Source organism: Zosterops lateralis (assembly GCF_965231275.1).
Source record: "Zosterops lateralis genome assembly, chromosome: 7".
NCBI classification, from domain to species: domain Eukaryota; kingdom Metazoa; phylum Chordata; class Aves; order Passeriformes; family Zosteropidae; genus Zosterops; species Zosterops lateralis.
This window is the reverse complement of record NC_139767.1, coordinates 3,335,791-3,358,974: the sequence shown is the minus strand read 5'-3', so window position 1 is coordinate 3,358,974 and position 23,184 is coordinate 3,335,791. Positions and strand designations below refer to the sequence as shown.

Sequence of the window (23,184 nt, the reverse complement as noted above, 5' to 3'; positions counted from 1 at the left end):
AAATGTGTGGGCTGACCTTTGTAGTGAGATCCCAGTGGTGCCTTGGGAAGACTGACCTGGAACAGAGACTGGACAGAGCTGGAGAATAAAGCAGATATTTATTGAAAGGCCTTTAAGGACACACCTTGGGCAGGACAAGAGGCTACACCCAAGGTGGACACAAAATGGACAATGGTCATGAGGTCTCACACTTTTATAAGTTTTGGTCCATTTCCATATTGGGGTTTAATTGTCTAATTACAGCTCCAGATTATGAAGTCCCATCCTTCTTGTTTTCCTTCTTCAGTCCACCATTGTTTATATTTTTGGGCCTGAAAGTTGTCCTTGGTGTGCAGCAGGAAAAGGATTTGCTTTGTGTCCCCTACTCTGTGAAGAGCTGACTGACACTTAATATGAGGCTCAGAACTGCAGCCCTGGGCAGCCCAGAATCTGAAATACATGAAAGTTAAAACTGAAGGCATCACCAGGAGCATGAGGCTGAGGGAGCAGTGGCCATCCCACACACACCCAGCAGCTGCTCCTGGGCTCAGGCTGGGTGACAGTGGCCAAAAAATCAGCCTTGTTCAAAGGCTGGCAGCTCAAAGGTGAGTGGGAGCACCTTGGTGGCAGCTCAGAGATGGGAAAACCTGGTTAGGTTGTGCAGTTCACACTTCCATTGCTACAGGAACTGTTCCTAATGCTCTGCTTAATTTGTCTTTTGTCTCAGCACAACGGGCTCATGTCCAGCAAAATCAGGCCTGGAATAAAGTTTTGGCTTTTACAAACTCCGTAGGTTTTTAGGGGGCAGTCCAGCAATATAACTAAGTATGTGCATGTGAACAATATCACTGATTTTAGTAGGGCTGTTGATACCCTCTTATTTATATATATTTGTTCTTGTCTGAGGCTGTAACCAGTATCCATCCTCTGGAATTCAGTTCATGTCATGTCCTTGCCTCCAAAACCCGCCCTGATGGCAGAGAAAGAAATATCAGTAATTTTCCCTAACAGTTTCCACTATAAAACCAAGGTTTTCAGCCAGTTGTAACTTCATCCAAATGTAACTGCTCAGCCTGAAATTTCCTGTGCTAAGTAGGATGAGCAAGGCTGATTTTTTGTGTAAGAAAATATTGGCTGAAATTTTTCTGTCACTAGGAAAAATGCATTTGGGGTTTTTTTTAATTTTGCAGGAACTCTGCTGCTCTCATATTTTGGAGGAAGAAATGCAGCAGAGGAGCTTTCTGATCTGAAAGCAGCTACTGGCATTAACACAAAACCTCTATGCCAGTACCTGGGAATGCAAATAAATTTGATCAAATCATGAAGTTCTAAAAATTATGTATCACAAGCAATATCCAGTACAATGCTGTATTAGAGTTTGGCAGTTGAATGCTGTCTATTTTGAGAAACATATTTTTCTGCATAAATCCTGTATGTGAAACCACAGAAAACTGGATTTTGTCCTTGTTTCTGCCACAGAGAAACTGTGTGAGGCTGGATAAGTCACTTAGGAGCACTAAGCTGGTCATTAATTTTGCATTTTTCATTCTCTGAGTGCTTAATTTTGAGACAACTTAGGTTTGGGTTTTATTTTGCATACAAGCAGTGTCAGTTTTGTGTGTGGAATGACCACCCCCTTTCCTAACCATGATGGAACCCACCTACCTGGGTGATACCTGGGGGTATGCTGAGAGCTGGGAGAGCAGGCTGGTGATGGTACATTGGTTCCAGTGTTTCAGAAACCCTGGTGCCAGGGAGTTTTCCTCCACACGGGTCTGAGATCTTCCCTCCTCAAGTTAGGGGCTGTATTAAACCCCAGGCAGCTCTGGGTGCTGCACTTTTTGGCCTGAAGGTTGATTTTGTGTGTGAAGAGGTCAAGTGTGGAACATCCTGAGACTGAAAGAATTTTGCATCTGAAGATACTGTATTTTTATTTATGGCTCAGTCAAAATAAATTAAAATAATCGATGATTGTTTTGAAAGCAAATGACTGGGAGTACTATATATCTACCATGGCAAGTGCTGAAGAGATGAGAATGTCTTATAATGCCAGAGTGAGTTGTGTAAACAAGGATATTTGTATACTCAACAGCAGCAAATCTCTGAGAGGGTTTTTTGTTGGGTTTGTTGGGTTTTTTTTCTTGGCTGAGTCTCCACTGATCCCACTTTATCCCAAAGGAGGAGGAGGAGAAAACTAATGTTCCTATCACACATGTTCCATTATTGATTTCCATTCTAATCCACCCAAAGTCTTCTGTGCTGGAAATAATTAGACCCTGTGAACAGAGATGAAGCAAAAATCTATACAATGCTGGATTGCCAGAAATGAAGACAAGGGTGCCTAATTAATGCTGCGTATAGAATGCCTTTTGGATGAATGGGCTTCCCTTTCTCAGAAGCAGCTCAACAGCAGTTGTGTCACAGATTTGCTGTTAATTAAATGGTGTTCACTGTGTGCCGGCAAAAATGGCACGGAGTAAGAGAAACATTGGACAGCAGCAGCGTTTCACAAGAGCTTTGCAATTTAAAGGAAGGGCTGTGAAAAACAAATTTACAGCCTTCGTATGAGCAGCAAAATATTTTCTTCCGTATGAAATTCACTGTATGGATTTTCCCAAAGTTTCATAAGACTGTGTGGTCACTGCAGAAGTCTGAGCATTTCAGAAGTTGGACTGGAAGTGTGTTGGGAGGGTCGAGGGTAGGCAGAACGTTTCTGGGAGCTGAGGAAGGATGAGCACAGCTGCAGCCTGGCCAGGGCCTAAGGATTGTTCAGGAGGAGAGTCAGGATGTAGAGGAAAACACCAGATAAAATTTTCTCTGCATGAAAGGTGAACTGAAGGTGATGTAAGGCTTTATAATGCACGCTGGGAACTGAGAAGGCTGTAAGAGAGCTGATGGAAAGGCTTCACAACTGCCCCTAATAAGAGCAGAAATAACTGGAGGGAAAAACTGGAGGGGACCTGAAGTGTCTGAAGGAGGTTAAGAGAAAAATGGTTTAAATGGTCTTATGCACATGCAGATAGCAGCAGTGGGGTTGTTGGTGCTTCAGAGGTCTCTGTAGTAGAAGGATTGTGGGACAGCTCATCCTGTAATTTGCAGGCCACTTGGTGCCTTCTCTCAGCCTTTAGTTTTCTCCTTTTATCTCTATTTCCCGCTTGCTCTTCTAGCTATCTGCTGTGGCCAATCTAAGTGATACAACTGCTCCCTGTGCATCTCTGGAGAATTTAAATAGCAGCATTCCCTCCTTCTCTCTTTTTTTTTTTTTTTTTTTTTTTTTTTTTTTTTTTTTTTTTTTTTTTTTTTCTATAAATGCAGAGGAAATTTATCCTCTTTTAGGAAAAGATAGAGAACGTTTTTTTCTAAGAAACTAGAGAATGAGTAAATCCCAGGCTCCTCGCTCGAGCAGATGGAGTCAACTGATGAGTCTGTAGGAATCTTCCTAGGCTGGGCATTAAACTGCAAGAATAGATGTTTTCTGATGAAATTCTAGTTGACATAAATGTATTTTTAGCATGGATTTGATAGAGGGAATTATTTTTCCCAGTACAGTAGATGCTGTGGTTCTGGTTTAGGAATTTTATGAAATAATTTGGATGCAGGAGAAAGGTACTAATAAAAAAAGAGAGATTTTTATGACATTGTGCCTTCTAAGTCCTCTCTTTTCTTCCCATTTGGGTGCTTAGCATTGTCTCTCTCCTCTCATTCTGCTTTAATAAGCGTTTTTCTCTCCGAGCTGTTGGCCCTGATGCAGAGCTGAAATAGGTGCTCACACAGGTAGTGATTCCTCTCCCCATTATTGCAGTTTGATTCTGAACTCCAGATTTAATCTCTCTAAATAAGCCACTCCTGGGACTAAAGTCAACTACTAGAACTTTTTGATGTTCAACAAATAGTAAGGCATTACAATGATATAAATCAAATAACCAAATCCATATGAAATACACTACTTGTTATCTTTCCAACAGATTGATTTTCTTCCCTGGATCCATTTTAAGCTGCACTGCAGTTGCTAAATCAAAAATAAACCGAGTTTTCAGTCTAGGGGCGTGTTAAGTGTATGATTTCCATTACATCGCAGCATGCTACGTACTAAAAATGAAAACATGGAACACATTTTGAGTACAGAATTGAAATGAATTTTCTGACCTAGGCCCAGTGAATGGACTCTAAACTGCTGGCAATGACTGTAGCTCCTGGACTGTAATTATCATTTGAGTTATTTCACAGTGAGAGGAGACTTTACACCTGTGGGCACAAGTGGGAACTGGCTGACATTGGTGCTTTTTGAAATTATTTTGGATAATTATTTTGGATAAGTGGGAAAGTTAATCATGTTGGTGCAGCTTGTTACCCTCTTGCATGTTTTTTAGAACATAACCTAACAAAGTGTTTCAAAGCACTTTTTGAGTGTTAAGTGGAACTTCAAGAGAGTGTGAAAACAATTCTGGTTTCACAGAAGTCAGTCCTGTTCTTTTTTCTTCAGCAGCAGAAGCAGCTCATCGCCACACCACGTATTTTGAATTCTCATGAGCTTAGGAAGCATTACTGTTTGCTCAGTCCATCCAGAATCAGACTCATGGGGCTGTTGCCCTGAGTTTAATGGATCTTAGCATTTCACATAGAATGGAACTGTTACAGAACATAACCTGCCTCTCTTTCCTCCCCCAGCTTGGCGATACACCCCCGGAAGACCATCGTGCTCACGGGGGGCGATGACCGCCTGTGGAAGACCTGGGGCTTCCCTGATGGGAACATCCTGCTGACAGGGGAAGGTCACACGGATTGGCTCTCAGGCTGCTGCTTCAGGCCCAGGTCAGTGCCCACAGCCACTGCACTGGCCCTGCTCCCTCCTGGAGCTCCTTCATTTGCTGCCTCTCTGTTCTCAGGGAGACCCCACGCTCTCTGCTGAGTCCCCAAACATGCAGATAAAACGTTCCTCTGCCTTTCACGGTGTTGACTTAAGACTGATTGCTTAGAGTATTTTGTACATCTTAAACTCTGTCCCCGTGGCAGTGCACATAACAAGGAGTAATAAGCTTTTCAGGTCTTGCTGTATTCATTTTCTCCCTGTTCTTGCACTATGGCAAACACAGTCCCATTATTAATAACACTGAAAAGTTGACTTCTTGTATTACACGTTATTTGTCATATGGCTAAGAGTATTTGGGTTTACCTAGAGAATAAGAATATGAGCTTTCCTGCTCTTTCATAGTATGGATTCGAAGCTGAATTAATAAATGAAAGTGAACACTGAAAATAAAAATTAAATATTTAAGTTACAAGGGTCATGGAAATAGGGCAAATGTGAATTAGATTTTTTTGGTCTCTCTGTTGAAAAATAGGACACCATTTTACTCTTAAAACTAAAATCCATTTGATAAGGCTGAGCTTCTATATGTTGAAATTGCTTTGCATCAGATTTGTGAGGCAGCAGTTTAAATAGAGTTCTTTACTGTTAATGTAATAAAGGTCTGCCAGGCTATTCACCTGAGGCTCAGTTATAAAAGGAGCATTATTAAGCCTTCAACCTTGTATTTTCATTGTGTTTATTTTATGAAGCAATATTAGCTCTCTTCTTCGTGAGGAGGAAATGCATCCTATTTAATTTCATGGTTCCTCCTGATTTCTGAGTTTGTAATGAGCTACCAAAGGCACACACAGTCCTCTAAACACAAAAAAAATTCCCCTCCTTCTTTTCAAAACGTGAAGAACCAGGAGTCACACTTTCTGGGATGAATTAAACATGCATTTACTCTTCTCTTGCATCACTTTCTCCTAAGAAAAACAGGCTTTTTCTTAAGATGTTTGTGTTTTCACCATGTTCTCTTTTTCATGTGTATATCCTTAGAAATAATTATGTTTTAAAGAAGAGGATAATATTTAACTTAAATAATTGCATATAATACAGGAGGATCTAAATGGAAGGCTCAGCTTCTTGTTTCAAGGTGGAAGGAAAATTTGTCTATTGCTGCATGACAGATTTCAGAGTTTGAGAGTGCTGGACATGGTTTAAACTTGCAGATAAACAGAATGCTGCCTCTTCCTCTTACCTGTTGTGAATGTAAAACTTAGCACAGGGGAAGAAAAGGAAATACAATTAGAAGAGCCTGTTATCATTTATAAAGCTGCTGGGCATACTAATCAGATTTCTATAATGCATTGTTACCATGACACCCGCTGACTCAGAGACTCCAAACTATTTTCTCATTAGTCTTTGACCAGAATACAGTCCTTTCAATAGGCTTTCCTATTTCTCATTCAATTATTGAAATTAAAATGAGTTGAGGTACATCATTATTCTCTTGCAGTATAAATTGACTCCTGCTGAATGCTCTGGAGTGATTCAAAAGCCGTGCTGTTAAAATATTTTCTTCTGTTACTGCATAAAATATATAATGTAGCAGAATACATTTAACCATATTTTAATTTTTTTAATATATATTTTTTTTAGATAGGAGACTTTTATATATTCATTTTTCCTGGAAGCAAAACCAATTAAGTAAAAATGAAGAGTTTTAACAGATTTATTCTTTTTTCTTTTCTCTGGAGTCAATTGTAGATAACTTCTAGTTTTGTTCCCATTTTAAAGTTTTGAAATGACATTCACCTCAGAAGTGGAAAATAAAAATATTTTCATGCTACTAGGTTATGAAATGGTGACCTGGGTAGAACTTCCATAGTTCTATAGTCTTTCCTATTTGTCCTCTGTGAGATCACTTCTCTGTGTCTCTTCTCTCTCTGTAAAATCAGGTTTAGAACAACCTCCACCTCTGGTGTTCTGTGCAGTGTTCTGTGTGCAGCCACACATGAGTCTGCTGTCAGATCATCTGGTGCAGCATCCTGCAATAACCCACACCCTGACACCCAGGCACTGATGATTTGAGGAGAGCTGCGATGTGCATTTAACTGATGTTTCTGCACATACAATTGGCTCAAAATCCCTGGGGTTTTATGTTCTCACAGAGTATTACTTGAGCAAGGATCTTTCTCATGGTTGTCTCTGTGCCACCACCATGTAAACAGGGGCAAAGCTGCCAGTATCACTGGTGGCTGGGAAGAGCTAGACACTTGACACTGAAGTGCTGTTGGGTTTATATATCCTCAGTGTCTCCAAGAGCCATGAGAGGACGTGGTTCTGGGAAGGAGCAATGACAAGGTTAAGGTGTGTTTTAGGCTCTGGCCCAGACCTTACAGAAATGAGGGTTGTCCTTAGGAGCTTTCCAGGGCTGATGTTCCACAGTGTCCTTAAGTGTCATCACAGAGCCTTAGGAGCAGTTATTGGATGGAGGAGTCTTTTCCCCCATGCCTCCACTGACAATGTGCTTCATTCCACAGCGATTTTTGCTGAAAACCACCTCTGTTTCACTTGTGATCAAAGCAGGGTGAGGGGAGGCTGTGCTGGGCTCCAAGGCTGCTACTGTGTCACTCCTGGGTCAGCACAAAGGGTCTGGGTGTCCCGTGTGTTCTCCTGCAGTGGCTCCCAGGACAGGGAACGAAGGGCAGCAGCCTGGCTTTGTGCATGCAAGGAGAGCAGAGCAGCTCCCTGGAGATCTGAGAGTGAAGCATTGCCTTCAGCTTTTAAAATAAAAGTGAAACTTCAAACAGGTGCTGTCATCTGCAGCGTGCAGCAGCTGAGAGGAGGGAGGAGAACAGTGATTCCTTCTTTGAAACTCTGGTGACACCTGGTCAAACTTGAAAAAAAACCAGTGCTTTTACTCTGGTCTGGCTGAACACTGCTTTGCAGATGAATTGGCTGTTTCAAGCTCCTGTCACTGTTGAAAAATTTAATGTTTTGCAGCTTGCCTTTTCTAGATGTGAAGGAATGAGGGAGTCAGAATGTCTCCTGTCACTGTCATACAGAGAGGCTTCATGGTAAGAATCTGGAGAGCTGGGGAAGAGGTGTGTAGTGCACCTGTGAGTGCCAGGTGACTCAAATATTTCAAACAGCAGATAAAAATCTGCATCCTCTGCCAGTTTCCAGAATAAGCTCAGGATATTAATGCTGTACCTTTGAGGACCATGCTCTAATTACACAAAGATATTTCATGGCATGTACTAGATTTGTTCATCTTTGTTACCAACTTTTCTGGGTGACTAAAGAATCAAGCTCTGCAGCATAGCAGAGGTGTGTGTTAATGTCTGATAAAATCCCACTGAACAGTAAAATATTATATTCTTGCCCTGCCTATGGGCTGGTACAGTATGTAATGTCCTTAATATTCTCATAAATATTAATCAGGTCAACTCTTCTAAAATGTTTGTAGCCCTTTTTGTGCAAACATTGTCTGATTCTGTGGAATACAAGGAATTTCTGAGTTGAAGAGAAGTACAAACTGTAGGTTCTTGAAGCTATTTAAAACTTGCTCTGAAAGTTGTCAGATTTTCAGCTCCTTTGTCATGTCCTGTTTCCCTAAGAAAGAAGCAAAGTTTTTGGTATTCTCTCTGTTGCTATTGCAACTCTCACAGTTACTGAGGAAAAAATCAAAACTGTTATCAATTTATTATTATATATAAAAATTTCTACAGCACTTACCTTTACCTGTGTGGATTTTCTGTAAGTTCTATTGCTATAAAACCTGGAGCCAGGTATTGTCTCCTCAGTAATTAATAAAAAAGTTAAAGAAAAGATAGAATAAGTATGTTTCTGCATCAGACATGCAAATAAAGGTGTGTAATGTTGGATACCCTAGAAGAATGTGTCAGTGAGGGGAAGCAAGAGAAGGATGAGGTGTTGAGCTGAAAGAACAACCCATGTTCTTCCAGAACAGAGGCAGCTCTGGGTGGTATTTCTCCAAGCTGGAGGAGGTGATGTTACTCAGATGGAAACCTGTGCCTGGATAAAGGAGAAATACAGCCCTGTAGAGAGAGAATTAGCAGAATATATGGAACATGGATGTGAGGAATTGGAGAGAGATTGAATGAGCTGTGGAGGGAATGCAGCTCCAGGTGGGCTTGAATTCACACAAGAAGCTTTTTGAGGAATTCTGTAGCACATGGGAACAGGCTGTAGGTAACTGAGCATTGTGGTGGCCTCTCAAGACCAAGTCCAAAATGTTGCTGGCACTCCAGAGTGGGAGGAAGAGACCAGAATAGTGGTATTTGCCCAAAGTTTTCAAGAGCAGTGTCCGATAAATATGAAATTGTCTATGTTAGACTCTATCAGAGTGGAAGTTACTTTCTCATCATAAAAAAGTTCTCAGAAAAGTTCTTATAAAATCTTCTTAAAAAGCAAATTCCTGAGCAGAATTGAATTCAGAATAAACTTTGAAACTGAAATTAATTCTTACTCAGGTAAGCCCCTAATTTTATTTTTTACATCGTTTTAAATTCTCTTTTTTATCTTATCATTTGTGAAGAAGCTGTCCAGAGATGGCTTTGTGTGGAAAAAGGATAGACTGAAAAGCCCAGCAGAACAGTAGTGGAGGGAGGGAGGGAAGGTGTGGAGAAAGCTCTGAGGAGTGATGGGAGCAATGGCCAAAACTCAGGGGGCAGGGCAGTCCCAGGAAGGAGAGGCAGCTGGGTTGGATCCAGCCAGGCTCAGATGTTCTGGGGCAGCAGGCACAGGCTGACACTGCTCCTTGCTCACTGCATCTCACAGGACTCTGTGCTTGGAGGGAAACATTGAGGACCAAAAATCAGACTTGACAGCTTGGCAGGTCCGACACCATTTGTGAATTTCTCAGTGGATGTGCCTTCCTAGGTTGAGAGCCCAAAACGCTTTGATTATCAAGGTGAATTACAAGGTGTGCTTCTTTATTCATCCCCCACCTCTGCTGCTCTTGGCTCGCCACAGACTGTGCTGCTGAGGGATGTCCAGTCCTGGGAGGTGCTGATGCATCAATCCACACCAATCTTCTTGACAATTATAATGTCCTCAGCTATCAGTGTGTGGTGAGAAACATCTGCAGGGTGTGAAGAGAGTCACACAAAATCTGATACTGAAGATAAGTGACTGCTTTCTTAGTTACAAATTACAAATAATATCTTTTAAATAGCTAAGATGGTACAGGGCCCACAAAGCCTCAGCAAATGAAAAGCATTTGCTGACATACAGAGAAGAGCAGCTTCTTTAGTCCCAGTAGCAAGATAATTTGAAATATTCTACTAACTTCAAATGTATTTCTCCTTGTTCTTTAGTAATTCCTAATGCCATTCTTCGAATCATTTTTTTTTCTATGAGAAGAAACAGGAATTATCTGTTATGCCATTTTGTTTAATGTACTGGCTTCCAAGATTTGATGCTCTAGTTATTTGGTGAAACTAGGGGGACTTACAGAACAAACAGTCACTACTGAAGTTATGATTCCAGGATCTGCAAGATGTTGCTACAGTCTAATGTTTGTTTGTTTTAGTGAAATGCAGCAGCATTTGTCTGCATGGAAACTGTAATTTAACATTAAGCAATGGGATTTGACTATGCTGCTGCAGGCTTTTTCTTAGAGACTTTCACAATTCTTTTGGGCTCTGCAAAACATTCATCCACGGGATGAAATTAAACAAGGTTTGGAGTCAATGATGTTGAAGTGTTGCTTTTTATTACCCATCCTTCAGAGCCACAGGCTGGGTCAGCAGTCACACCAAGGTGACACTGTACATGTAAGCCGGCAGAACCAAAGGAAGCTCCTGGAGATGTTGAAACAGGAGCAGGCTGGAAATTCAGCATCATCAGGGACCATTTCAAACCCCATTATGGAATAGTTTTAGCTGTGATATGCTCAGGGACCCTCCTGTCTGTTGTGCTCCAGATTGTTTTTCCAGTGGTGTTAAGAGTTGTGTGTGCTTTTGTGAGATTACTGCCCAATCTCACAAAATCTACAGAGGCCCTGGACCTCCCAGACAATTCCCTGCAGGCTCTGTATGGCTCTGCAGTGCACTTCCAGCTGGTCAGGAACTTCCAGAGGAGTGGAGCACTGAGCATGAGCTGCCTGGGGGGGGACAGGAGATGTGCAGCACACCCCAAGGAGATGTTCTGTCTGCACTTTCAGGGAACTGCTGGATTCATTATGGGCAACACAGAAATCTTGGAAGTTTAATGATCAGTCAGTGTTTAGATGACCAGGTTCCATTAATTTCACCTTCTGGCTGGAGAGCAAGGAGCTGAAGCAAGGCAGAACTCACCCTGGTGAGTGAGGCTGCTCAGGGTGCACACTTGGGAGCCAGGGAGGAGGAGGAGGAGGAGGAGGGGAAAACCAGCCTTCACCCTCCTGCCTGGCCACTGAGCCAGCCAGAGCACCAGTCCTCCCAGGGAAGGGGTTTGGAGATCACTGGTAATAAAGGTCCATGGACAATGAGCTCCAGAGCACTTTCTCTGCTGGCTTTGCTCTGCTGAGTTTCACACTATACATTAAACAAGGCTGAAACTTGAAAGCCACCAACTCCCCTCTAAGCATTAACATAAAAAAGAGTTGTAAGACTTGGGTTAATCACAAAGGTCGCTGTTGGCTATCAGTGGAATAAAATTATTTTGATTTGTGCTTTGAAATAGTCTTTAAAACCTAATTCAGGTCTCACTGCAGAAACAGATGGGTTTTATTTATCCTTTTGCTACTCTTGATAGCTATGAAAGAAACATGAGATAGTGTGTATGTTCTACTTAGGACTTTTGAACACTTATTTAATGAAAAGTCATAATGATTTAATTTTTCAGAGGATGTTGAATTCCTGCATAGTTCAATAGAGCCTTTAGTTACCAGATTACATATTAAATTTGCCAGTGGTAAGGAACTTCTTTTGAGTCGCACGATTAATTTTTAGTCATCTAACTGGCTTTATGTAACACATCATATTTAGCAGTCGAGACATCTGTTAAGGTGTTTTATCAAACTGAGCTAATACAGGAGTCAAAAGAAAAAAAGTTGTATTCATTTATTCGGCAAGGAAAAAAACTATTTCAGAAGCCTTTCATTCAGTTCCCCAGTGCACAGTATTCACTCTGTGCTTGGTATTTTCAAGCATAGAAAAATTTTAATTTCAAAAGTAGCTTTATTTATTTCAAAATCTTTGATAAGCATCATATTTTTATACAAGGAAACAGTCTTAACATAACATCATTCTCTCTCAAGCTTACAAAGCCTACTGTTTTTACCTCACAATCATGTTTGGGTGGGCATTAAATTTCCTTTGGGATTCTCAATCTCATTATTTTTATCAATAAAAAGCCTCTGCTGGACAAAGGAATAAATCACACATAAATGAAATATGAGAGATTACATGAGAAGCTCAGCTTTTGCTTAGTCTAATTCAATATCTTTGGCCAAACGTCTCAATGTCAAAGGCTTTATAAGTATTCTACAGGATCAGTCTGGCAAAGAGAAATCAATAACCAGGTAATGGATTTGATTAAAATTTTTCCCCTTCCACCCACTCCCACAAGCCAAATGTTTCTACCCATACTAATCTATTCTGGCACTGTGGAACTGTTGGTTATTCTCTGTGGGGTTTTGAGATGTAAATATATACATAAAGTATGTTTTCATTTCAAAGAGCTCTGTTAACTTTTGGTGGATATCTATGTCAAGAAAAAACAGTGTTTGTATCTCATTTTCTTTCAAGAGCTCAGTTCTGCAATGCGCTTTTGGAAAATATAGACTGATAACAACTGTAACTTTGCTACAGTTTTAGATTCTGATTTCTTGTTCAGAAGTTGGCTCTTTTCTGCTATTCCTGCCATGCTGAGGAGAATTTCCTCACACAGGCCAAGGCTGTCCAGCAGATGTCCAAACTTCTGGAGATTTTCTTTTTTGCCAAATCCTCACTTGTCTGCTTTACCCCAGTGCTTCTCCTGTCTCTGAGGTGGTTGTAGTGGCAGCCCATGTGCCATCAGGAAGGTTTGCCTTCAGAAACATTCATAATTAGGCCATTAATGTTCTCCAAGTATGTTACTTCTGCTTTAAAGAAGTAGTTTTCCCCATGAATAGAAAGACCAAAGAATGTTCCTGTTGCATGGAACCTGAAGAGTCTATCATTATATTGATTTTAGAAAGCAAAACAGTGTGCAATTCCATATTGTGGTTACTGAATAGGCTTCACTTTTCATCCAGAATGACCAGACTTGAATGAAAAACTGCCTTTGGCTTGTATTTCTTAGTTGGTGTAGATAGTGACCACTTGGAGTTAGTGATTCACTAATAATATCTCCATTACAATAATTCAGCGAGCGGCAGCAGAGAGAAGTGCTGAGGGCGGCTGGAGACAGGAGAGGGAGGAAACAGTTGGCAGAAGCAGCAGTCCTCCTATTGAGCAATTCAGATGTAGATTTGAAATAACTACAGGAAGAAATTCCATTGTCAGAAATGCTGCCCTTTGCTGAAAGCACTCTGCTTTCACAGGTGGCTTTACACACATGCTGAACTTCAGCACCAGTGATTGAAAACCTGTTGATAAACCAATGCCATTTCTACTAATTAATTTGCAGCTCCTCCATCACAGAGGCACAACATCTCTTAAAAGGTTTTTAAAAAACACCTTAATTTTCATACCCATAATGTGTGACCTTGGATACATTAGAAATCCTAATGGGGATAAAAAGTTAGCTAGTCTTTGTATTGTATTATTTAAGTTCTTTTTTAATTACCTTATCTTTATAATCTATCATTTAAATGTTATGCTGACCCATAAGGTAAATAGTTTTCAAGTGTTCTGAATGCTTAGCTGTTGTGGTTTGAAAGCAAAATGAATGAGAGGCTCCAAGTCAGAGATATAATTTAATAAGAAGAAAGGTAAAAAGGTAAAAATAAAATAAAATAAATGCAATAACACAAAGGATCGCTGACAGAGTCAGAATACAACCTGAGCAGGATGGTGGAAGCAGTCCAGGTGAGGTGCTCTTCCTGAAGCAGTGATCCTGTAGAAAGGTCTGGTAGCTCTGCTCCTCTGGGAATCCAGTGGATAAGTGCCCTTGCCCTGTCCCACATACCAGCTTATATCCAGGTGAGAATGCTTGGCTCCTCCCCCTGGGCAGAGCATCTCACAATAGCATGAGAAGTGTGAAATGGGTCCTTGATGGCCCATTAACAGAGATAACCCCTGGAGGGAGTTACCTGTGACTCATGGGCCAGGCGTTGATGGGCCATTAGCAGAAGACACCCCAAAGGACATTAGCAGAAGAGGCAGGGGGCTTGGGAAACCACTAGCCCACCTGGTTTCAACAGTTTATGAAGATGGTGATAGAATAAATACTTTGTGTACATCCTACACTGCAACCCAGGACATTAGCTTACATAGAAATGATGTTATTTTCCTCAACTGGTGATCTTGTGTGCTGCATTCTCCCGTTATCTGAATTTTAGACCTGAAAACAGACATATTCAATCTGGGGGGCTTTAAACTAATCTGGTATTAGGTTGAAAAGACACTGTGATTATCAATTCCACAAAACAAGTGTCAGCTTTAATCTTTCTGACAAAAAAATATTTAATTTTATTAAGAATCACCATTTTGATGTAATTGTTCTGACTTAGAAATTGCAAGGAAACTTTCTGATCAGCAGTGTAGGTAACTAGATTTGGTGTTTACTTGAAATAAAAAAAAATTTCTACATGATAACCACTTTGATAGGGAAAGGGTAGAGGAAGAGGCAGTTGAAATCTCTTCATAGAGTATCAATAAAATGGGATATTTCTAAACCTGTTAGTTCAGCTTCTGTGAAGTCATGAGTGTGTTCTCTGAAAGTTTTGCAGAGATTTGCCTGCTCTACAATGAGCTCTTGGTTTCTTTTTCTGCACATCTGCCTGATTTTCAGTCCCTGCAGCTCTTTCTGCCTGAGAGTCACCAGAAGCGGTTCAGTTTTGCTGATTATTTATTCAGGCTGTGCGAAAAAAACCCTGTTCTTCACTTTGGTGGGTTCAGATTTTGAGCAGTTTAGGTTTTCTCCTGGCTTCATCAGCGTTTTGTGCTGTGGGGCTGGAGTTGCAGAGGGAGCTACCATCTCTCCAGGGCTGGGGAGTCCCAGCTCAGTGCTCTGATCCCAGACGTGCTGCTCTTGCTCTGCTCGGAGCCGCTGTACACATCAAAACATCTCTCCTAATGGAATCTCTGGTGTTATGTTTCTCTGAGTGCAATTATAACCTCCATGCCTTTAACATCCTCGCTCCATTATTGCTTTCTTCTGCACTATAAAGGCAATTGTATTTTCCCTCAGGTCTGCTGCAAGGGTTCTAGTGGAGTGGCTAAGGAGATATCTGTGTTTGTTAGATTGTTAAAATGAGCCTTTCCTAAAGTGCAGCTGTTAAAATAACAAACATTAGTGTTAGAGTTGACTAGAGAATGGCAATTCAATTGAGGCAATATCTAAGATATTTGAATTGGAAATAGCCCCCAAATATTTAGAGTGTTTACAAGATTTTGTCTGGAGCACCGACTCCAAGTATGAATTGTGCAGTCATTTATTGTGTTTTTGTGTTTCCCTTCATGCTGTGTGGCTGCAGTAATTTGGGGAATTCCAGGTACAAAACAATTGCAGTAGCACAGGTGGCAGGAGAAGTTGCCCAGCGAGGAATGAGCATCAGGACTTGTTTGACTGCTGAGGGACGTGGATATGGAACCAAGCTCTAATTTTGTGGTGGTTACTGCCTTTGTGTCTGAGTACTGTGTATATAAAACAAATGGGGACCAAAGGGAGAAGGCCACGGTGTTTGTGTCCATGGTTTAGATTACCTGTGAGAGCTGTTCTGTTTGAAGAGTTTTCTGGTGTCCCCTCTCCTGGGCAGTCAGTGTTTAAGCTGTGTGGCCTCGAGGATCAAAGTTCAGATTTTGTGCAAAGCCTTTCAGAGAAAGGGTGGAAATTTATATTCACTCTGCTATTCTGCTTTCTCCTGTATCAGCCCAGGATTCTGCTCATGTTCAGCATTTCCATTCCTCCTCCACTCTTGGAGTTAGATTGTTATTGATCAGTGTCTCCATTAACTCGCTCCCTGTCCTCAAGCTGTGTCCCTGAATCCCCAGGGCATGGCTCAGTGAGATCCTCACCTGCCCCAAGTACAGACACTGGGCTCATGCACTGTCCTGTGTGTTTTCTTGGCCTTCACTCTCAGGACTATTACACAGAGTGAGTTAAATATCCTTCCAGAGCCTGGGAATGTTCAAATCCCAGTGCAGAACTTTCCACTGGCTGCGAAATCTCTGTGCACTCACTGAACTCTCTCTGCATATGAATATGCAGCTTAAAAATGATGCTTTGTACAAACATGCAAATGGGATTAATGACTGTGGTTCATTACTGGCTATTGATTGTGATTAGACATCACTGGACCACCGTTGGGGGATGATAATGGATTTAAAATGACTGAGCCACAACTTTGCATTTCAGAGGAACCGAGACACAGGATTATAGCTGTTAATATAGGTCATAAATCTGTTCTGTACATGGAATTCATGTATCTGAACTCCTTCCAAACTACATTTTTCCTTACTTCAACAGCCCTTCATTACAGTTTGAGGATTTGGAGCCATTCCAATGGAGGAAAAATGGCCCAACTGGATGGGATGGGTGTTGAGATGAAGTATCACACTGTAATGGCACACTGTTTAATGTATGTCATGGATATTGATTGGTACTGTGCATGATTTTATGTGGGCTAAATACATTATTTTAAAAATTTACCAGTGTACAGGAAGACTTTAACTTACTCTGGATTGTTTGAGAGAAAATGTTGGAATGGTACAGAATAGACCTCCTTTCTGGAAAATGTAGTAGTTTTGCAATGTTTACTCATTATATTTGATTTCAGGTAAAATAGTTATTCTCATAAAGTTAATAGAGGAAAATTTACTTGGCAGTAGGCTACAGGAAGGTGGTACAACTGGACCCAGGAACACTGTTTGCCTTCAGCATAAGAAGGCTTCATAATTGTTGGAGATATCACTGGCCAGGCTCCCCTGAGCTCCCTGCTTCCAGCTGGAGGCCAGGATTCTCCTACCCCTTCCTAAATAGGTGTCTGATTTTGCTGTGGGGTGCTAGCATGTATTGGCAGGAAGCTCTTAGAAAAGGCATCTTCTTTTTAATGCAAAATAATTGTAAAAAGGGAATTCATTGCTGTCTAATTTTTGCCTAGAGCCCTGCATTGTGTAGTGCCTGCTGTCTTGCTGACATATATTTTGCTACATTAAACTCCAAGTATTGTAGCTAGTCTGTCTTTTGTCTTTTAATTTTTATTCCTTACCTGGTGTGCTTCACAAGCCTCCTAAAAGCCAATTTTACATGTACCTAAAGCTGCCTTCTACCAGGCACCTAAATTATTTTAGATTCTCATTTCACCACCTCTACTTACATGATATTGGGTGGCAGCTAAGCCATTTTTAATACATCAGAGAGTCTAGCCTGCAGTGAATGGGACCACACTCAATAATTTTTGGGGTGTACCAAGCTCAACTATTGGATTTGAATGGGGCAGGCTTGAGTTGGGATCTGTGTGGTTTGTAACCTGCATTGGAGCAATCTGGAAAATAACAAATTATTGTAACAAAAAGTCACGTTGACAAAATGGCTAAAAATCATTATAATGATCCTGAATGTAGAACTGTAGCCTGTGTTTAGAGTGGGCCAACACTTTGGAGAAAAGGGATATTTGGGCACAGGAAGATGTGCAGGCAAGAGCAGTGGGAAAGGCCTCAGGTGAAACAGGATTTCTCTGTGGGTGTGTGTGGTCAGACACAGCAGCTTCAGTTCAGAAAGGAAAGATGGTTTAAAGTATGGAGGATGTGCTAAGTTGAAACTTGTTAATAAATGGCTTGAATTTGTTACCTTGGAGTTCATCCAAACCACAGCAGGACTCTTTCTGGTAGTTAGCAGCATTGTTTAGATGTTTGCAGATGTGAAACTGTCATTCTTGAAGTGGGAAGCAGCCTCAAGAAGTTCTCATGGAGAAGGTGAACCTCATAAAAAAAAAAGTTGGCTACTTTTGTGATGCCTAGTCCTAGTGTTTGTCTGTCCAGAAGAACTTTGGCGCCAAACCCTTCCTTTCCTGTTTGCCCTTGCTGTCACAGCCAGCTGCCAGCCAGGGCAAACTCTTCTCCTGGCATAGGTCAGTGTATGAGCAGGAAATATCACAGAAAAATCTCCCAATTAGGTGAAATTAGGAGAGTGAAAAATTGCCTCAAGTTTTGTACTTGGCGTAGAACACATTGACAGGATTCTGAGGATTTCCAGCCAATAGCCTTATGGCAAAGGATTTTGCAGGTTGGTTGTGTTTTTCTTGCCCAACAAAAAGCCATGTGCCATCCACCATCTGCTGGTTCCTGCCATGCTTCCTGCCTTTGGAATGGTTTCCTTGGCTTGTAGAATGTCAGGTTATAATTGATTTGGGATTTTTGAAATTTAATTTGTTTTTTTTTTTTCTCCTCGGCTTTGATGATAAATGAGGAAAGGAAAGGTATTTTTGTATTTCTGCTGCTGAGTAATCTGGCATTCGCCTTCTGTAAAAATGACATTTCATGTCTATTAATAAAGTGAGCAAAACTGGGCTTAAGATTATTCTGAAGGATGAAACATATTACAATTACTACATAAAATGTGTCTTAGACACATAGACCACCAGGATAATTAAAGCAACACCCAAAATGAACCATAGATCCAAAAAAACCCTAGGGGTTTTTAATAAGAAGTGTCACTGTAAATAATTAATGAGTCTCCTAAATCCAGCAACAAAAAAGTGAACTATAAGTCTGTTTCAAGGTTACAAAATCTTAGAAACAAAATCTTTGCTGCGGAGTGTTTTGTTGAAACACAGACTAAGAACATAAGGATGGCTCCCTGTGCCAGATTTTTCTGGACTATTATCCTGTTCCCAGCAGTGAGTACCAGGGAATGTCTTAGAACGGCTAAGAATAGGAAAGGCATTTGTGAGGTTTGGTCTTAGTACTCCCCTGGACTCTATTCTTATTACAAAGTATCTTGATGCTGCTTCCATGTAATCCTTGGTGTATTCCTCTTCCAAATCTTTGTCCCATCTTCCTTTGGACCTGCAGAGAGTTGGAGCCACATCATCCTTTATAGAAGAACAGTGCAAGCATCCTGGCTGGTGAGCCAGAAAATCATCCATTGTCTTTTCAATCATTTTAATGGGATTTTTTTAAACAGTAAATTGACTACAGCTTTTTTTAAAATTCATCCCAAATTTCACCTTCTCTGGCAAGAGGGAAATAAGGGCAGTGGCAAAGGAGAATAAAGAAGACTTGCAATGACTGCAGAGCTGAACTGATGTTTGGCATTTCCATGCCTTACATTGTTTTCAGCACCAACTGGAAAATGGAGTGTTTAAATACAGATCTCATACTCAAAGGTGGGACTCCATTATTAGATGCCTACTTTCCCAGGTGTAGTTGTCTGGATCCCTGGTTTTACCTTGTTTCTAAGTAAATTAGGTTCACAAGAATGTATTTCCCCCAACCCCCTTGCACATGTTCCTTATGCTCTCTTCCACTCTCTCTGGTAACTTTTAACTCAGAGGGTAATTCTGGCAAAAACTGGGAGACAGAAGTCTAAAGGATCAATCAGTTCTTCATATCTTTATTTAATCAATCAAGATGATGAAGGAAGTAGGCAAAAGATGCTTCCATAGGCATTCAGTGTTAATTAGTTCTGTTCTTCTTGGAATAACTTTCCCAGGCATTTTCTTTCTTTATCTTTCCTCTTTGACCCAGTAGAAAATGTCACCAAAATTCAAGTAAACTTTAGCAGTGTTTGCAGTTCTTCCCTTGTACTTTACTGTGCCTACTGTCAACTTGTGCTGATATTGCAAATAACAGAGAGGCTTTTAGAATTTTGCTTTAGAATAATTGTATGAACAGAGGTAAATAAAAGAGACATCATTTTCCCAATTAACTAGTTGGAATATTGATTTTAAAGTGTTTTTCAACTGTCGTTGTGGAAGACCCTTGCCCCTGTAATGTTTTGGATTGCATATTTAAAATTTGCTGTTGTGTTGTTGATGCTTGTGTTGTTTAAGCTCCAGTCAGATGCTGCCTCTTGCTGCAGCTTTTTTAGGACAAAAAACTTGAACACAAGTTGTGTTTGGCTTAGTTTTGCTTTGAGAACGGTTGTTGGCCACAGGGTCTTCAGAGGAAACCTGAGCAACCCCCTGGGGCAGCCTGAGGTCCGAATCTAAGTCCATTGTCCTGTTAAAGCAGGAGCAATATTTGAACTTTGTTGGCATTAGGAGTGACACATTTACAGGGGAGCACTATTGGTGTAGCTGTTGCCTTCTCTTGACTGGCATTCCAGAGTCAGACAGCCTCCTGAAATGCTGTAAAGTGACTCTGTGCCAAAGGCTCATGTTGTTGCTGAATATGAGTCTTAATTATTCATGTGTCTACAACTTGGGAGGTGTTAATGGAGAGGTGTCTTTGTAGTGAGAACAGGGAAGCTGGAAGGAGCAGGAATGTGTAATGAAAGGAAATTTGTGTGTGTGTTTAGAAAATGGGGGAGGAAAGATTTAAGGCTTGAGAAGTTAATGTTCCATCCCTTTTTGTGGAATGTGGAATTAATGTTTCCAAAGTTTTTTCCAATCTAATTGTTTCTGGAAGAGCAGCTTTACAGTATCAGTTACAGTATCAGGAATACCAGAAATCAGCTGTAAGGTGGAACTTCATGTGCATTTCATGTTTTTAAAAATGGTCTATCCATAGAGGCAAAACAGGGGTTTTGCCATGGGCTCTGTATTGCCTAGAGTTTCAGAAAGATTCTTCTATGCAAATGCTGTATTCAATACAGGCATATTTCATTCACATATAAACAGAAAACCCCCAAAACCAAGCCACACAGTACCATACAAACCCAACTGTTTGGGATCTACAGAGCACCATGCATGAAGGTGCTGCTGCTTTACAAAAACATCACATTTCTAAAAGTTGTCCAAGTCATTTGCATGTACGTGAATGTTTTTGAAGTGACAGAACAAGACGGGATTTACCTTTTTCTTATCTCCTAATATCTTGCCTAGTTCTTTGATGTATTTGTTAAAAAGCCAAGTGTCTTATTCTTCTCTGAGTTAGATAAATGCACACTGTAAGGATTATTTTGAGCTTTCCCAGTTAGTGATCAGTCTTAAATTCAAATGGAGTTTATGTATATAGCTGCTGAGAATTAAGGCTGAGGTTCTAGTGTCATATTTTCATAAGTTTTTAATATCAAAATCAGCATGGATTTTTTTTGGAAGATCAGTCATATGATAGAGGACTGTGTGACTGCCATACATGGATAAACTGACAGCCTGAATTATAAAAACTGTTTTTTCTGATACATTTGTTTCTTCACCCCACGTGCTCTAATAAGGAGAAATAACAGGGTACAAAAATGTTGCAGCTGTGGATAGCAAAACATTACCTCAGAATTTGGAATGTTTCCTTTTATCTCCCAGGACTGAAAAATGCTGCAAATCAGAGAAAGTGTGTCATTATTGATCAGCTGTTAAGTAGATAGAGCTTTTTCTTAATAGCAGCATTTTGATTTAGATGTCTGACTTGGCTTGACACAGCACTTTCCTGTTCATGATGTGTGTGTCTGGTCTGAATCCTGGGCTGTGCTGAGGGTTTCCTGACCACAGAGTGCAGCCCCTGTGCTGAAGCAGCCCTGACAGCCATCCTTCCCACCATGGTGTTAAGTTCCTTTCATGGATAATCACAGATCCCCAGCCTTTAATGACCTGATGCTTTTTATGCACAGGGAATATTGGGGAGCTTGTGTTGTAGGGGCACTGGGTCCCTCTGTTACTGAGTATTTTTGCCCTTACTTCCACTGTCAGTCTGTCCCTCAAAACTGCTTCCTGTTGCACTTTTGTTTCCAATCTCCACTATTTTTTCTCCTTTGATCTGTAAGGAGTGCTAAACATCACTTGTAGCTCCTTCCCCTGCTGCAGATTGCCAAATTGAATCCATTTGAACTACCTTCGTGCTCACATCAGTTTTCTGAAAGGTTTTCATCACTGCCTGGATGGTGTATTCCTGAAATTCAGCCCAAGAAAATAGTTCTTTGTGTAGCATTTTGGGGGATTATATATTAAAAAATGCATAAGCCATAAATCTCTTTTTGTGATTCACAATAGTGGCAGTGCATGTTTCCCTCTGAATCAATTGCAGATTTCATCAGTCCCACTTTATACCTGAGTCTGAATTTGTTTCAAGCTCTTATTCTATAAGTGTGGAAGGGCTATGATAATTTGTCACTTCTCTAATTTTATCTATCTCCAGAGCTGAGATCTGGCTTATTAAAACTGAAAGTGTTCTGTTAACAAAAGCCCATTTATACCTGACAGCTCAACAAAATTAGGGTCTCCTCCAAACCCCTACTCAGACTTCAAGCCTTTAGCTCTGCTATATGTGACAAAAGCTTCAAGATGATTCCTGTGCAATGTTATAAAAAATTGTTGAGAGATTAATCTCTCAGAGCTTTGTCTTAGGCATGGGGGTGTAACTGCCTTAATGAATATTATAATGATATTTTTCACAAAAAATAGCAACCTAAACCACAAGTGTTAAAAATAGTCAAAAATCTTGGGTAGGTGATCCTTCATAGTGCCAAGTTCCCCCTCAAGATCTATCAGGTAAATGATGCACATATTTCAAACTGTCGTAGCAGCTACTTTTACCAAGCAATTCAGTGGACAGCTATTGGAAAAGGAGGAGAGGGAGAATATAACATAAAAGGGTTGACACCACAGGTCCCAGACCTTTATTTTTTTTAATAAACTGCAGCAGTGAATTAAACATCTCTGAGTGTATTCTTACTCAGAGTTTTACAATAGTGCTTAGGATCAACCCTTGAGCTGTTTTCAGTTCCCACAATTTTATATCCAGAGATTTGGAAGAAGGATTTCTACTCCCTGAGATTGGACCTTTGCCGTTATTCAAATAAAAGGGTTTATTCAATCCTCAGGGCAAGGTCATTTTATTGATGTTGCTCAGATAACAGCAGAAATTGGTCTGAAAACCTACAGCTTAACTATTTTGGATCTGTGTTTTTGTGTGTTATCCCCAAATATTTTTCCTGGTTTCTCATTTTTGTTTAGTATGAAAACAATTGAAACAAATGTTTGCTTAGAAAATGAAAACCTCCCTTATTCCTGAGAAGGCTGCATTAACTTTTTTCAATATTTTAAAAGATTTTGGGATGAAGGCATTCTAGATGGATTGATCTAATTTTCATATCTTGATAGGAATTATGTTAAGAGCCAAATTACAGGATACATGGATACATGGATACATTTATGGCTG

General features: G+C 40.5%; 1 protein-coding gene across 1 annotated transcript in view; it reads left to right on the top strand.

Moving 5' to 3' along the window:
* SPAG16 (sperm associated antigen 16) overlaps window positions 1–23,184 on the top strand; it is a 361,603-nt gene that overhangs the window by 164,997 nt on the left and 173,422 nt on the right. Inside the window, exon 11 of the mRNA XM_083864919.1 lies at window positions 4,648–4,791. Coding sequence (XP_083721045.1) covers window positions 4,648–4,791 — 144 coding nt within the window. The remainder of the gene's footprint in view (window positions 1–4,647; window positions 4,792–23,184) is intronic.